We start from the raw sequence: 16,720 nt of genomic DNA on the forward strand, positions 1-16,720 counted from the left end.
CCATAGCAACACCTGTTTTATCTCTAGTAACTGTGGGGAACCCCCAGAAGCTGGGATCTTCTAGGGACCTAGGTGCTTCCCAAAATCCCACCTGGCACAGGCCAATAAGCTGTAAGCCTAGAGAAATGGCATAGATGCAGGATGAATAACTAATCACACCACCCCCCCCCATGTCCCATCAGACAAGCATTGGAATTATCAACCGACATGAATAAAGCCAGAGGAAGACAATATCCCTCCTTCCCCCAGTCCAGACTTGCAAACTGGACCCTACAGAAGAATCTCCAGGCACAGGACATACCAATTGGGGACAGGCCAAGGAGCAAACACAATATAAATAAACCTAGGCAGAATTCCAGCACTCCCTCTGCATTTAGTCTTTTTTTTTTTTTTTTTTAATGTGAGGAAGAAGAAAGGAGTGCAGGGCAAATATCAAAAAAGGCACTGGGGTCAGATAGAGAACTGGCACCACCAGCTAAACCCTGCCTACATACCCAGGAAGCCTAATTCCCTCAACATCACTGGATTTGCAAAGCTAAAACAGGAGCCTTGTTGGGCACACCGAGCAGCAATAAAAATCAGGTGAGAGAACATCCATTCACCTTCAGATAAGAGAATTCTGGGTTACCAGTGAGCATACCATTCTATACAGGGCCCCCTCCATATTTGCGAGTTTAGGACTCACAACTTCGGTTATTTGTGCATTTCTAAACCCTGGCCCACCCCTGCTTCCCTACACCTTACTTTTAAAGCTAGTGGTGAAGTGCAGAAGGAACTATCTTCCTATGCTCCTGTCCCATGTAGAGCCGTGAACAAATATGGCTGCCGTGGGATCCCGCTGTAGTTTCACATTTTTGTTTGCTGTTCTGCACAGGGCAGGAGCTAGACACCAGGCTTTAAAAAGGTGTGGAAAGGTCAGGGAGGTGGGACTCGGCCACAACTAAGGTGTTGGAGAGGTCCGGGAGGAGGGGGTGGGTCAGAGTCAACCCTACAGTTATTCGCAAATTTTTCTTATTTGCAGGCCAGCTTTGCTAACCCCTGAGAATATGGAGGGATGAGTGTATATGATAGAGAGCATCAAGCTGAGCTCTATTCTCCACTTGCTGGTAGATGGATACAACCTACTTGTCTCTGGATTAATCTGCTGTTGATGACAAGGAATAGTCTTATCTCTATGTGGTGGTAGCATTATACATGCATTGGGGTTTGTTTCATTGCACTTATGTTTTTATCTTGTATGCCACTTTGAGAAGAGCTTATACTCTCAGGAATACAGTTAAAAAAAAAAAAGTTACCTTGCCTACTAAGCATCTACTAAAATGTTTAGGTCTTCTAGCTTCTGAACTGCAGCTTTCTCTTCTTCAGATAGAGGTGATTGCTATGAAAAAAATTAACAGTAAATATAAAATTTGATTATATACATATATTCACTTACACAAAATCTCAATAATCCTACACTACTAAGCAAACACGCATGTAAGTTATGATAAAGAAAAATCCTATCCAATAGCCCTGAATTAACGGAAACATGCAAGATAAATGTCAACAAAATTATTATAGTATTACCTAAATCTAGTTTACTTTCTTACAGAAGCACTAGCCATATATGTTCAGATATCATACAAAAAGCAGCACATCATGCCATGTTTTTCTTACTTAGGGGGTCTTCTACTTAAGGTTAGTGCATGCTATCTTTCACATGACCCATTTTATTCCTATGGGCTCTGTTGCAGATAAAGGAAGATTAGGTTCTTACCAGGTATAGAGTTCCCAACTTTAGAAGACATTGGATTCTGGACTGAAGCTGTTTGTCCTTTAGTCACGAGCCTTACAGAAAAATGCTTCTGAAAACTCTCAACTCCTCCCCTTCAAAAGGTGGAAAATAGCTCGCTCTTCAGTTAGTACCAAAGCAATCAAACTCCATTGAAACAAAAGAGCATTGTCTCCCAGCTTATGATTTTTTTTTTCTCTAAGGAATCTTCCATTAGCTACTTTATCAGATTAAGGGGATCTTTCACTAAAGATTAGCACAAGTTCTGTTGCAAAGATATAGAATTATGTACTGAAGCTGTTCTTTAGTCGTGACCCTTTGCAGAAGATGTCACTCAAAACTCTCAACTCCTCCCCTTCAGCAGTAGAGAAAATAGCTCCCTCTTCAGTTTTTCCTTCTGTAAGCGAACTGAGAAGGTGTGTGTTCTGATATGCTCTCTTCATTTTATTAATTTTTATTTTATTCCGTCGGATCCTTTTTTTTTCCTGTATCGCTTCAGTGCTTGGAGGGTCCCTTTTTGGGTTTACTCCACTGGGGAAAGACAAGAGGCTAATCTCTTTGGAGTACCTTTGGAGCCAACATGCTTTGTGGTCCATTGAGAGCTTGGGGTCCATTCCCTGGAGGCTTGCTTGCCTACTGATTTTATCTGAGGCCTGAGCGCAAGCTGAGGGGCCTGGTGTAACAACCCACTGGGTATCACGGAACTGGCTGCGAATTTTCTCCCCCCCCCCCCAATGCATTGTATGGATTTTCAGGGTTAGAAGTCCTTGGTCAGTGTCAACCTGACTGGCAGCCATTAAGAACTCCAGTGATGGATTGGATCCCAGCAGTTTGTGTGAAGTAGTAATCCTTTCCCTGCAGGTAGGCTTCTTCAAGCTGACAGGCACCAGAAGTCACAGTGAGTATTCTCATTATTCCCTATGGGGAATTTTTTTTTTTTTTTTTTGGGGGGGGGGGTCTGATCCAAGGGTTTCCACCTTTTTTGACTGTCAGTGGCAATGAGATATCTGGCATGGCTCAGAGTCTCAGATATGGGCATCAACCTTCAAGATAGACTAGCTAATGTTCCTTGCTTAGGAGATGAGTTTTTTTGGTGAATATTGAAAATGCTATGTATTGTCTCACTTGAGACAGAGTGTGAAAGATATGGTGAAATTCCTGGAGATGCTGGGCATATATTTATCCAAAGAAGGCAATTTCTTAACAAGATGCTTTACATAGCAGGAGACATAGAACTTGTAATTGAGGATTCTGTTTGCCAAAATGGAATTTTGATAGAGGCGACATCCAAATTTGTCCATAGTACGTTCTTCACGGCCTGGTGGTGCTGAAGCATAGACCTTTGAGAGAAAAGACTTTTTCAAAGTTGACTTCACAACCAGTAACTGGTGCTAAAATTATGGTTTGTCAAAACCCAGAAGATTCAAGTTTTCTGGGAGTCACTGTAACAGTCAAGGGTGTTTTCAAATTCTTATGAAGAGAATCTTTGAGAATACCATATAATCAGGGCAGAAAAAGGAACACAGGCGGGATAGTACGCCTTAGAAGACCGGACGGAAGTTATGTGGAAACAGATTCCGATAAAGCCGAACTACTGAATGAATACTTCTGCTCAGTCTTCACCTGTGAGGCACCGGGACATGGTCCGCAGTTGAAAGCAACACAAAGCACAGAAGACCCATTTCAGAATTTTGAATTCACACCAGGTGAAGTTTACAGTGAACTGGCAAGACTCAAGGTGAACAAAGCCATGGGACCAGACAATTTGCACCCAAGAATGCTCAGAGAATTGAGTGATGTCCTGGCAAAACCGTTGGCTGAGCTATTCAATCTCTCCCTAAGTAAGGGGAAAGTTCCCCTGGACTGGAAATTAGCTAATGTCGTTCTTCTGCATAAAAAGGGTTGCAGGGCAGAGGCTGCGAATTATAGACCGGTGAGTCTCACATCAATAGTGTGCAAACTCATGGAAACACTAATTAAAAGCAAATTGGACACGATCTTGAATGAAGGGAATCTTCGGGATCCCAGTCAGCATGGATTCACCAAGGGTAGGTCCTGCCAATCCAATCTCATCAGCTTCTTTGACTGGGTAACAAGAAAGTTGGACTTGGGAGAGTCTTTGGACGTCGTGTACCTGGACTTCAGTAAAGCTTTTGACAGTGTCCCACACCGCAGGATGCTAAGCAAGATGGAATCGATGGGGTTAGGAGAGACACTAACTGCATGGGTCAATGATTGGCTGAGTGGCAGACTTCAGAGGGTGGTGGTTAATGGTACCCTCTCTAAAGCATCGGAGGTGACCAGTGGAGTGCCGCAGGGCTCGGTCCTGGTTCCACTCCTTTTCAACATATTCATAGGGGATCTGACTCAAGGGCTTCAAGGTAAAATAACACTATTTGCCGATGACGCCAAACTATGTAATATAGTAAGTGAATGCAGTTTACAGAATTATATGGCGCAGGACCTGCTTACATTGGAAAGTTGGTCCTCAACCTGGCATCTAGGCTTCAATGCTAAGAAATGTAAGGTCATGCACCTCGGAAGCGGAAATCCATGCAGGACGTACTTCTTGAACGGAGAAACTTTAACTAGGACTTCAGCAGAACGAGATTTAGGAGTAATCCATCAGTGCAGACATGAAAACTGCCAATCAAGTGGAGAAGGCTTCATCTAAGGCAAAGCAGATATTGGGTTGTATCAATAGAAGTTTCGTCAGCCGAAAGCCTGAAGTCATAATGCCGTTGTACAGGGCCATGGTGAGACCATATCTGGAGTACTGTGTGCAATTCTGGAGGCCACATTACAGTAAAGATGTGCGCAGAATTGAATCGGTTCAGCGGACGGCCACCAGGATGATCTCGGGGCTCAAGGGTCTCTCGTACGAAGAGAGACTGAACAAATTGCAGCGCTACACTCTCGAGAAATGTAGGGAGAGGGGAGACATGATCGAAACATTTAAGTACCTCACGGGACGTGTCGAAGTGGAAGATGATATTTTCTTTCTCAAGGGACCCTCGGCCACAAGAGGGCACCCGCTCAAACTCAGGGGCAGAAAATTTCATGGCGACACCAGAAAGTATTTCTTCAGAGAGAGTGGTTGATCATTGGAACAAGCTTCCAGTGCAGGTGATCGAGGCAGACAGCGTGCCAGACTTTAAGAATAAATGGGATACCCATGTGGGATCCCTACGAGGGTCAAGATAAGAAAATTGGGTCATTAGGACATAGACAGGGGGTGGGTAAGCAGAGTGGGCAGACTTGATGGGCTGTAGCCCTTTTCTGCCGTCATCTTCTATGTTTCTATGATTAACTAATAGGCCAAGGCATGTACCTAGGGTCCGAAATGGTCAGGGGGGGCCCGATGAAGGAGGGCATAACATTGTGTTTTCCAAACGGCGATGGGCTCCTCCAGCATCGACCGGCAACACGGGCCTCTCTGATCGGAAATGCGGGCCTCACCCCAATCGACAACGCAGCCCCATCGACGGAAAGACAAGCAAGCAACGCGGGTAAGAAAGGCAACGGAAACTGTAATTGTGCAAGCGGTGCTGCTTGCCCAAAGCTTCCCTCTGATGCAGCTTCCTGTTTCCGCCTGGGTGCATGTTGGGTTGGGGCCTAGGGGCCCTCGACAAATTAATCCTGCCCTGCATATAATAATGGTAATTTGAGTGCTTTAGGAAACTCATCGTAATCTAAGGCCTCGAGATAGTAAGCACTGTAGGCAGAGTCAGGTTCCAGCTTGACAGGTAAATCTTTCCTTCACTAAATTTATCAGACAGTTAGGCAAAGTCTTTCAGCAGGAGATTTAGTCTGTGGCGGGGATTTTTGAAGAGACTTGTCTCTGAAAGAGTATCATAAGCCTCAGTGGCAGAAACAGAAAGGTCCCCGTCAGAATTAGACTAAGTTAGAGTCATAAAAACTCTTTGGTGAAGGTGTGCGTCGAGCGACTCAACACTTTAGACCAGTGTTCTTCAAACGCCGGTCTGCAGAAATTTCCTGCTGGTCCACAGAGCTGGAATGTGCATCGGGCCCTAATCTTCATGCCAGCTCCCTCTTCCTCAGTGCTGCAATGCACAAAGCCATGGGTAGCAGCTCCTATGTGCGTCCTGTGCCTGAACCGCGAGCCTTCTCTCTGATGTTACGTCAGAAAGAAGGCTTCCAGATGAGGCGCGGGACGCGTGCGAGGAGCCGCTGCCCGCTGCTTTGTGCACTAAGTCAGTGAGGAAGAGGGAGCCGGCCCGAAGATAACCCCAGGAGCAGCATGAAATGGCCAGGTGGAGCAGGCCAGAAGGTAAGGCACAGCATGGAGGGAGGGAGACAACAAAAGGTAGGGGGGAATTATTTTACTTTTAAAATTTAGTGATTGAATTGTGTCAATTTTGAGAATTTACATCTGCTGTCTGTATTTTGTACAGTTCAGGAAGAAATGCATTTCTTTCTTTTTCTCTGGGGTTGTACAGCATGAAGAATCTTGAAACTTAAGGTTTCGTTTGTATATATTAGTACTTTTAGTTTTTGGTCCCGTATTTGCATAGGGGTTATCTGTGTCCTGGTAGGAATGAATATTGAGAAGCATACAATGTGCTTTGTGTAGTTTAATTTTGTGGTTAACCATAATGTGTTGTTAATAAGATGGTCTCTATGTGTGTCTCTCTCTCTCTGTATATTGTCACCGTGTATCACCAGGCTGGGCTGCGCCCCAAGCGGGAGTGGCCGAAAGAGCCCAGAGCACACGGTGCTGACCGAGCGGATTATCAGTACTAATTGGAGTTGGTGCATCAAGTAAAAACCACCCAGTTTTGCTTCCAACACAAAATTCTTTATTCCAATAGGACTTCAGCTTTCAAAACCCACAATTGCATTCACAGTTCAAAAAGAAGAAAAACTTGTCTTTCCCCGATATAATCCAAAAATAACTCTTCTTTACCTTGGTACAATAATCCATATATTCCAAACTACTTTCAAAATACTTTCATGCAGTTTGATACAGTCTCTTGCTGGCAATCACTTCTGGCAGCTTTAGACTGGATCCTGCCTCTGAACTTCTTGGATGCAGAGCTCAGGGCAGAAGGGACCTCCTCCCACAAAGACCATTGGCTGTGGTCCCTCCCAACTAGGACCCACAATCCAGTCTATGGAAAAACTCCAAAAAGGAAAAAGGTCTCCAACTACTGCCAAGGCTGTGCAGTGCTAATTGCCATAGCCTAGGAACTCTGTGGTTCTTGCCCAAAAGGAATGCAAGGAACCCTCACAAGCTGCTAAGGCTTTCAGTAATCTTTTCTTTTGCCTTAAGGTTACAGAGACAGCCAGCCCCTTAACTAGCACGAAAAACTAGCAAGCCATTTAATTTCTCAGTTTTGCTGTTTGTCCATGTCTCAATCTAACTTCCATTAAACCCCCATCGGTTTCCATATCCCACTGGTCAGAATCAATATTTCCCTCTTTAAAGTCCATGGCTTCCTCATGATCTAAAAAGTCTTCGTTATCTGAAGCTTTCCTCCTGAATTCATCTCTAACATTTCAGCTTCCATAAAGTTAAATCTGACCTGGGTGTTATGCTGCTGCGTGCCCTTGGAACTGGTCTCGTCACCATTCTGTTTCCTCTCCAATGTGGGTTGGTTCAGTGGCTGCCTCCCCTCTGAGCACTGCTGCTGGTCCCTATAAGCCTCAGGATAATGAGTAACAGGTGTGGCTTGTTCCTGGCTAAACTGAGGACTAGAAAGTTCCTGATGTTGCCTGGAATTTTGTCCCCCATGAATGTTAGGAGATGTGTGGTGCATCTTTCCCTTAGGAACAATATCCTGAGTACTTTTAGTTCCCCTTACCCATTGTTCTCCCTTCTCTAATTCCAGCGAAAACAAATAGGTACTTCCGTGCTCCCCACTGAACCTTCCTTGTCTGGCTGTAGTTCTGGGTTGAGGGGTTGGTGTGGGTAGTGTTTTATCTCTTTGGGAGAGTAGTTTCCCCTGCCTAGCCCTAGGCATCCTTTCACTACCCGGCTCAGTCACAGGGCACCTCAGAGAGGATGACCTTGAGGAAGAGGCAAGCCACAAGAAAGAACATCGCTGCTTGGTCAGCATCAAGGTACACCTGCGACGGTGTTTGGGAAGCCAGCAACTTCTTAGCTGGCTTACCAGATGGTGCAAGATCTCCCGATGCCGAAGTTTTCGACGTTGATGGTTGCACAGTCTTATCGATGTTCATGCCGGTCCTGAACAACTTCTCCTTTAAAGTTTACAACTTTTGATGGAATTCTTCTGCAGGGTAGAACACCAAGCACAGGATTACACCCCGTGTTCAGGCCCAAGGTATTGTAGGCACCAACTATGCAGGTCGGTGACAGAAATTAGCCTTTGGCACCTGCAGCACTTTTTGAAACCTGCTAGTGGCCTGGACATGGACTGAAAGACTGCATCAGCCAAATTAAACTCAATGGCTGAAGAAAAACAACAAATACCTCAACGGGCGAACCCCACAAAGGAAAAAGAGAAAAAAAAAAAATTTCATTTTTTTTGGTAAACATGAAAATGAACTAAGTTTAAAAACAAAACAAAACCAAAAACCGAACCCATGACTTGTTCGCTCTGTGGAAAAAAAAGAACTGAGGTACCACTAGCCTATATCAAGTGGTACGGCTTTCACGCATGTGCGGTGCAGGCAATCGTGAACTTTCTAAAAATCTTAGTGCCCATGCACTTTTAAAGTGTCCATATCGGGGCTCCATGGATGACATCACCTACATGTGAGAATATGCCGCTTGCTTGTCCTGGGGTAAATAAAATTAAGGGAAGATGAGTTTTCTGGTAAATAGCCATATCATTCTTGAACCTGGGGGCTGTGTCCAAGGTAACTGCAACTAGGAAGAACGCTTTGATCGTAATATCCACGAGAGAAGCTTCTTTGAAAGGCTCACACGGGGCCCTCTGAAGATAGCCCTGCACAACATGCGGCCCAAAACGGCTCTCACTCTGCTCTCCTGCTCTTTCCCTCCTAGTCTCACCTTTAAAAGTGCTGCCGCTTTTGAGGACCAACAAGCTAATTATGGCAGCCTGCAGAGCGAACCTAGCAAGCTGCCGTCAGTCTCTGCACACGTTCCCTCTGCTGTGGTCCCGCCCCTGATGTCAGAGAAGGGGCGGGCCCGTGGCAAAGGGAATGCACTTCAGAGGCCAACAGCAGCCTATTAAGTTCACTCAGCAGGCTTCTGTAATTAGATTAGCGGCGGACCGCAAAGACGACCTCTGTCGCTGCTGCTTCCCACAGGAAGCAGCGGAGGTAAGGCCCTGCCCGTCGCACAGGCCCCAGCGGGACAGACAGAAAAGGACCTTGAGGAGGAACGGGAAAATAGACTTGAAGACAGGGCAGATGCTGGACTAGAGGAGGTAGAGAGGGGAAACACCCTGAACTGAGGAGAGAGAGATGCCAGGCTCTGGGGAGGGGGAAGACAAAGAGTAAGAGAGACAGAAAGACCTGGATCAAAGGTAGGAGGACTCAAAATGTTAGCAGAAGGAAGATAGAGAGAGAGAGCAACTTGAAACAGAGGGGGGCAGTTGTTGGACTTGGGGGTGCATAGAGGGACGAGAGAGAGAGACTGCAGAGGTAGAAAGATTCTGGACCAGGGAATGAGGAAGGAGAAAGAGAATCAGAGAAAGACCTGGAAGAAAGGAGAACAAATGCTGGGAGGGGGTTGAAAGAGAAAGAGAGAAAGAGAAAAGGTGGTGGTAGGTACAAAGGAGAACAGACACTGGATCTGGGGGAGGGTAAGAAGAAGGAAAAGAGATTGAGACCTGGACAAAGGGGCTGGACTGTGAAAGAAATGTTGGATGTACAGTCAGAATGAAGTCCAACCAGAAACTAATTAAATCATCAGAAAGCAAAGGTAGGAAAAGTGATTTTATTTCCAATTTAGTGATCAAAATGTGTCAGTTATATTATAATTAGTAAAGGGAGCAGGATCTGGGGCACAGCTTGGGTGGGTTTAGGGCGGAGATTGGGAGGTCTGTGGTTGGGGGTACTTAGCTTGAAGTACAGTGGAACTTTGGTTTACGAGCATAATTCATTCCAGAAGCATGCTCGTAAACCAAAATTACTCGTATCAAAGCAAGTTTCCCCTTAGGACGTAAGGGAAACTTGCTTGATTGGTTCCACCTCCTCTCCCTCCCCACCAGCGCTGTTCCACCCCACCACATCCCCTCTGCGAACTGGCATCGCCCCCGCCCGCAAATGCCGCTCCCCCCCCCACAAACCGGCATCCCCCGCCCGCCCAAACTGAAGGCTTACCCCCAGTATTGTTAGGAGACTTCAATATGCCCGATGTGGATTGGAACAATCTTTCCGCTACGACCAGCGGCAGCAGGAAGCTATTAACCTCTATAAAGGGAGCGAGACTCAGACAAATGGTATTAGAGCCCACTAGGGATCGGGCGATACTAGACCTAATACTCACCAATGGAGAAAGTGACACAGAGGTCTCGGTAGGCGATACGTTGGCCTCCAGTGACCACAACATGATATGGTTCAACCTCAGGAAAGGTTTCACTAAATCAAGCACATCAACCAAAGTCCTCAACTTTAAGGGTACAAACTTCGAAAGCATGGGAGATTTCGTCCATCGGGCACTCCAAAACCATGCCGAAACAGATAATGTAGAGGTAATGTGGTCAACTCTGAAATCAACCTTACACGAAGCAACCACCGCTACGTCAAATCAGTAAGTAAACGGCGAAGAAACAATAGACCACAGTGGCTCTCTGCGGAGATCTCAGACCTCATAAAAAAAGAAGAAAAGAGCGTTCATCCTCTACAAACAATCAGGGAAGCGAGAATCCAAGGAAGACTATCTGGCAAAGTCAAAAGCGGTCAAAACGGCAGTCGGGGAGGCCAAACTCCGAATGGAGGAGAACCTTGCGAAGAACATCAAGAAGGGCGATAAATCCTTCTTCCGGTATATTAGTGTCAGAAAAAGAAACACAGATGGGATAGTACGCCTTAGGAAACCCGACGGGAACTATGCAGAATCGGACTCCGACAAAGCCAAACTTTTAAATGAATACTTCTGCTCGGTCTTCACTTGCGAGGCGCCGGGATCCGGCCCTCAGCTGCCGACGAGGAGAAACTCAGAAGACCCATTTCAAAATTTCAAGTTTACGCCCAGCAGTGTCTACGAGGAGCTATCAAGACTCAAGGTGAACAAAGCTATGGGACTGGACAAACTACAGCCCAGGGTGCTCAGGGAGTTGAGTGACGTCCTGGCGGAACCGTTATCCGCGCTCTTCAATCTTTCCCTAAGTACAGGAAGAGTCCCGTTGGATTGGAAAATGGCTAACGTCATTCCACTCCACAAAAAGGGATGCAGGACGGAGGCTGAGAATTAGACCGGTGAGTCTCACATCGATAGTGAGTAAACTTATGGAAACACTAATCAAACGCCAATTGGATACGATCCTGAACGAGGAGAATCTACAAGATCCCCATCAACATGGTTTTACGAAGGGAAGGTCCTGCCAATCAATCTGATCAACTTCTTTGACTGGGTAACAAGAAAGCTGGATATAGGGGAGTCCCTAGACTTCATGTACTTGGACTTCAGCAAAGCGTTTAATAACATCCCACACCGCAGGTTATTGAGCAAGATGGGTTCAATGGGACTGGGTGAAACATTAACCGCATGGGTTAAGGAATGGCTTAGAGGTAGCCTTCAGAGGATAGTGGTAAACAGTACCCTCTCCAATACGATGGAGGTGATCAGCGGAGTGCCGCAGGGCTCGGTCTTGGGCCCAATCCTATTTAACATCTTCATAAGAGACTTGGCTGAGGGGCTTCGAGGTAAAATTACATTATTCACTGATGACGCCAAACTATGCAACATAGTAGGCAACCGCACAACAGATGAAAGCACAGTGCCTGACAAAAACTCAATGCCCGACAGTATGACGCAAGACCTACTCCTGCTGGAGCATTGGTCAAAGACTTGGCAACTAAGTTTCAATGCCAAAAAATGCAAGGTCATGCACCTTGGCGGCAAAAATCCATGCAGGACTTACACCCTAAATGGTGAGATCCTAGCAAGGACTGTAGCAGAACGTGACTTGGGGGTGATCATTAGCGAAGATATGAAGACTGCCAATCAAGTGGAGAAAGCTTCATCCAGGGCTAGACAAATCATAGGCTGTATCCGCAGAAGTTTCGTCAGCCATAAGCCCGAGGTCAGATCCATAGTGAGACCCCATCTGGAATACTGTGTACAATTCTGGAGGCCGCATTATCAAAAAGATGTGCGGAGAGTTGAGTCAGTTCAGCGAATGCCTAACAGGATGGTCTCAGGTCTCAAGGATCTCCCGTATGAGGAACGACTGGTAAGTTGCAGCTGTACTCACTCAAGGAACACAGAGAGAGGGGAGACATGATCGAGACGTTCAAATATGTCACAGGCTGTATCGAGGTGGAAGAGGATCTCTTTTTCCTTAAAGGACCCACGGCAAGAAGAGGGCATCCATTGAAAATCAGGGGTGGGAAATTTCATGGCGACACCAGAAAATATTTCTTCACCGAAAGGGTGGTTGATCGCCAGAATAATCTTCCACAACAGTGGTAGACTCCAAAGGGTAATGGTAAACGTTATTCCCTCAAAAACATCAGAAGTGACCAGTGGAGTGCCACAGGGCTCAGACTTGGGCCCAATACTATTCAATATCTTTGTAAGTGATCTGCCTCAGGGACTTCGAGGTAAAATTATATTATTCACCGATGACGCTAAACTATGCAACAGTGGTGGCAGTGCAGCAGAACCTGATAGCGCAATCATGCAGGACCTACTTTTACTAGAACAATGGTTCAGTACTTGGCAACTGAATTTTAATGCTAAAAAATGTAAGGTTATGCACCTTGATAGCAGAAATCCACGCAGAACATACACCCTTAATGGTGAAAACCTAACCAGAACTGCAGCAGAACGGGACTTAGGAGTAATCATCCGAGAAGATATGAAAGCTGCGAATCAGGTGGAAAAAACAGCAAAAGCTAGACAAATGCTGGGCTGCATCAGAAGGAGCTTTATCAGTCATAAGTCTGAAGTGCTACTGCCGTTGTACAGATCAATGGTGAGACCTCACTTGGAGTACTGTGTTCAGTTTTGGAGGCCACATTATCAAAAGGATGTGAAGAGAATGGAGTCGATTCAGCGAATGGCCACTAGGATAGTCTCAGGACTAAAGAATCTCCCATATGAAGAACGTTTGAGCAAGCTGCGCTTATATTCTCTCGAAGAGCGCAGGGAAAGGGGGGCATGATAGAAACATTCAAATACGTCACGGGCCGTATTGATGTGGAGGAAGAAATATTTTGTCTTACGGGTCCCATGGCGACAAGAGGGCATCCGCTAAAACTCAGGGGGGAAGATTTCATGGGGACACCAGGAAGTATTTCTTCACCGAAAGGGTAATTGATCGATGGAATGGTCTTCCACGTCAGGTAGTCGAGGCCAGAACCACGCTCGACTTCAAAAGGACGATGGGACAGACAGGTGGGGTCGCTCCAGAGGAATGCTTAAATGATGGAGGAGGGAGGGTTCTTGAGTGGGCAGACTTGTTGGGCTGCCGGCCCTTTTCTGCCGTCATACTCTATGTTTCTCTATTAACAGGTAATTGAGGCCAGCAGCGTGTCAGATTTTAAGAAAAGATGGGATTGGCATGTGGGATCTCTTCATGGAGGTAGTTAGGGGGGTGGGCCATTAATGTGGGTTGGTGCTGTGTGCCATATTGGGAGTAAGCCTTCAGTTATGGCGGGCAGGGGATGCCATCATGTCCAGGGTTCGCAACCATGAATGGCAGGCACGTGCTATAAAAGAAGCAGCCTACGACACTTTAACTCTTAGGGCCAGGGCCTCAAATTGCCTCCTGAGGACCATTTCCACTCTGTGGTCCTGTGTTATCCTTCAGCATGACTCCTCTTTCACTGGGTAAGGACGTGTGTTTAATCACCTGTGCTACCAGGGAATCTACCTATGGCACAGCAAACATTTGCATGAACTACTCTCTAGAGGAGCGCAGGGAGAGGGGTGACATGATTGAGACATTTAAGTACGTCACGGGTCATGTCGAGGTGGAAAATGACATATTCTTTCCTAAGGGACCTTCAGTCACAAGGGGGCACCCGCTCAAACTCAGAGGGAGATTTGGTGGTGACACCAGGAAGTATTTTTTTACAGAAAGGGTGGTGGATCATTGGAACAAACTACCGGTGCAGGTGATCAAGGCCACTAGTGTGCTCGACTAAGAATAAATGAGACATCCACGTGGGATCTCTACGTGGGTTGAGCAGCACTCTGACTTAATTGGGTGGGACAGTAGAGTGGGCAGACTTGATGGGCTATAGCCCTTTTCTGCCGTCATCTTTCTATGTTTCTATGAACTCATCATCTAGTGGATACAGTCTAATTATGGCTTTTACCCCTCTGAATGCCATGGAAAGGATGTGGGTCGAGATCAGACCTTACTTAAAAAAAAAAACAAAAAAAAAAAAAACAAAAAACAGACCACCAAAATGACTGTGGCCGAGGCAGATCATCTTGAACTCGCAGAGGCTCAGTAATAATGTCTGGCAGGGTAGAAGACTTGAAAAGCCGCTGTATGGATGGATCCTCTCCCGGGTCCACAGCAAGGACTCCATCTTGGTCCTCAACATAGGAGGCCAAATCTCCCATCAGGGAGGCCTTGTTTTAAGATAGTAAGGGGATCAAGACTTACTTTTATCCCCTGAATTCTTGTCCCACTGTCAAATCCGATTTCATCCCCGAATCCTTGTCCCATTGTCAAATCCAATTTCATCCCCTGAATTCCTGTCCCACTATCAAATCCGATTTCATCCCCTGAATTCCTGTCCCACTATCAAACCGGACTCAAGAGAGGAGAACCACTGCCATAGAAATGCTCAGAGGATTCTTAGAGGCATGTGATGAAGGTCACTCGAATGTTTTAGCTGTGCACATACGCCTGCCAGACAGATTAATGAACTCTGGAATAAAGGCTTTAGTAGGCAACTCTCCTTCCTCTTTAAGGGAGAAGAGGCCTCTTCTTTTTGCTGCGGAGACTCTGCACCTGTTCGGCATACTGTGCCACTGTTTTGGGGCTCCTGGGGAAATTTTTACTCCCAACAGATCAAAAGCTGTGTGACAAGCCCCAAAGGCTGGCGTGGGAGCTAAACTTGAAGTTCCCGCTTCCCTTTACGCAGCATGTGGCTCAAATGCACTCTTCCACCATCCATCCTTTGCAAATAAGGCATGATATAGGACTCCATCTCTAGCACTTCGGAAGCAAAACAAGGTGTTTTGGAGTAGTTTGAGAACTTTGGAGGGGGAGGGGGAGATAAGTAATTAAGGAAACATCTAAGATGGCTGCCGCTTTTGAATTTTAGTGCTAAAAACAGCTTTTTCTCTTTTCCTTGAGAATAATACTGAAGAGCTCCAAAATATTTCTATTACTTTTTGCTCTTGTAACTTACTCATGAAGCAGTCCCATTAATGTGGGCTAGACTTAATTTAGATGTTGCTTGGAAAATTGCATTTCTCTTTTTTTATTTCTTATGTTATGAAATAAATAAATATAATGCAATTAAAAAAAAAAAAAAAATTACCTTAGGACTGACCAAATACCTCAACAAACAGGATTTTAGGGGAGGGGGGGACTAAGGCCCTAGCTGTAGAAATAGTTAACAGCTTTTGAAGCCTCCCCCCCCAAACTTTTCCCCACAGGTTGTCACAGCCTTACTCACAGACCATGTTCTGGGGAAATAGTGCTGCTGCCCAGCTCCTCTGAGGTGTAGCTGTTCTAGGAGAGGCCCTCTGCTTCCAGTCACTCAAGTCACTTTGCTGGGATCTTTGGGCTGCCGGTTAAACTTCTACAGACTGACCTTCAACCCTCCTCCAGACCTCACAAAAAAAGGAGGGGGGGGGGAGGAAGGAAGATGAAATGCAGTCTGTACCGTTAGCGCCCCAAAGGAACACTATTGGCACCTAAACAGCCTACACTTCAGCCCCTAACCAAGTCATAGGTGTGAGCAAATACAAGGGGAACAAACCCTAAGCACCACTAGTCTTCAGCAGGCTAGCTGAAACAGGTCCCTGAAGTATACACCTGCCAGCTGCAGATTTAAAGTGTGCTCCTCTCCATACATGCAGAGTAAGCCCTTATCAAAAGGAATCTTTGATTTCATGAAAAAGACCACGACTAAAGTGAAAAACCGTAAAACCATTGCAAAATAAAGAAATAAACCAAGCAGATCAGAAGACCTTTCATGCTTGCCTGCAGACTCCTTGGAGAAAGAGGTTTCTTTTTTTTTTTTTTTTATTCTTTATTCATTTTCAATATTTTCTTTTCTTTTTAAATTCTTTATTCATTTTCAATAAGTGCAATACAAATTAAATACATTTTATATTTAAGATATCACTTAATACTCTTTCAAGAAACAAATCAATAATAGTTATAATAGTCATGGGATAGGGTGGGGGGAGGGATATAGATTGATTTGTTTCTTGAAAGAGGAGGTTTCAAAAGCTGTGTGACATCTTTCTGCAGTATGCGCACAAGAATAGGCAGAGTACTCTAAGGCTCCTACTGCACTGTAAACTTGAATTTCAAAACATTTGGAGATGGGATAAGCATGAATCTATCTAGCAGCATTTCCTCATATGCGACAATGAAAACAATTTGTATAAGGAACTTTAAAAGCAGCAGCTTCTTTTCCACTGCTAAAGTCAAGAGTACCCTATTGATTAGAGCAGTGTTATGTTATATTATGTACACTTCTCCCTCCGTATTCACGGTTTCAGCAATTGCGGTTTCGATTATTCATGTTTTTTAGCTTGCTGTCTCTTCCCCCCAAATTACATCAGCTTGCATAGAGAAATCGCTGATTCCAAGCATTTACAGAGAAAATCGCCAATTCCTGGCACTTTCG

The 16,720-nt window shown here is 45.4% G+C and overlaps 1 protein-coding gene across 2 annotated transcripts in view; it reads right to left on the bottom strand.

The window, feature by feature from the left end:
• SKA2 (spindle and kinetochore associated complex subunit 2) overlaps positions 1 to 16,720 on the bottom strand; it is a 76,968-nt gene that overhangs the window by 13,540 nt on the left and 46,708 nt on the right. For both annotated transcript variants that reach the window (XM_033921584.1, XM_033921585.1), the window contains exon 4: positions 1,296 to 1,378. In XM_033921584.1, coding sequence (XP_033777475.1) covers positions 1,304 to 1,378 — 75 coding nt within the window. In that variant the 3' untranslated portion in view covers positions 1,296 to 1,303. The remainder of the gene's footprint in view (positions 1 to 1,295; positions 1,379 to 16,720) is intronic.

This window comes from Geotrypetes seraphini, chromosome 15 (assembly GCF_902459505.1).
Source record: "Geotrypetes seraphini chromosome 15, aGeoSer1.1, whole genome shotgun sequence".
NCBI classification, from domain to species: Eukaryota; Metazoa; Chordata; class Amphibia; order Gymnophiona; family Dermophiidae; genus Geotrypetes; species Geotrypetes seraphini.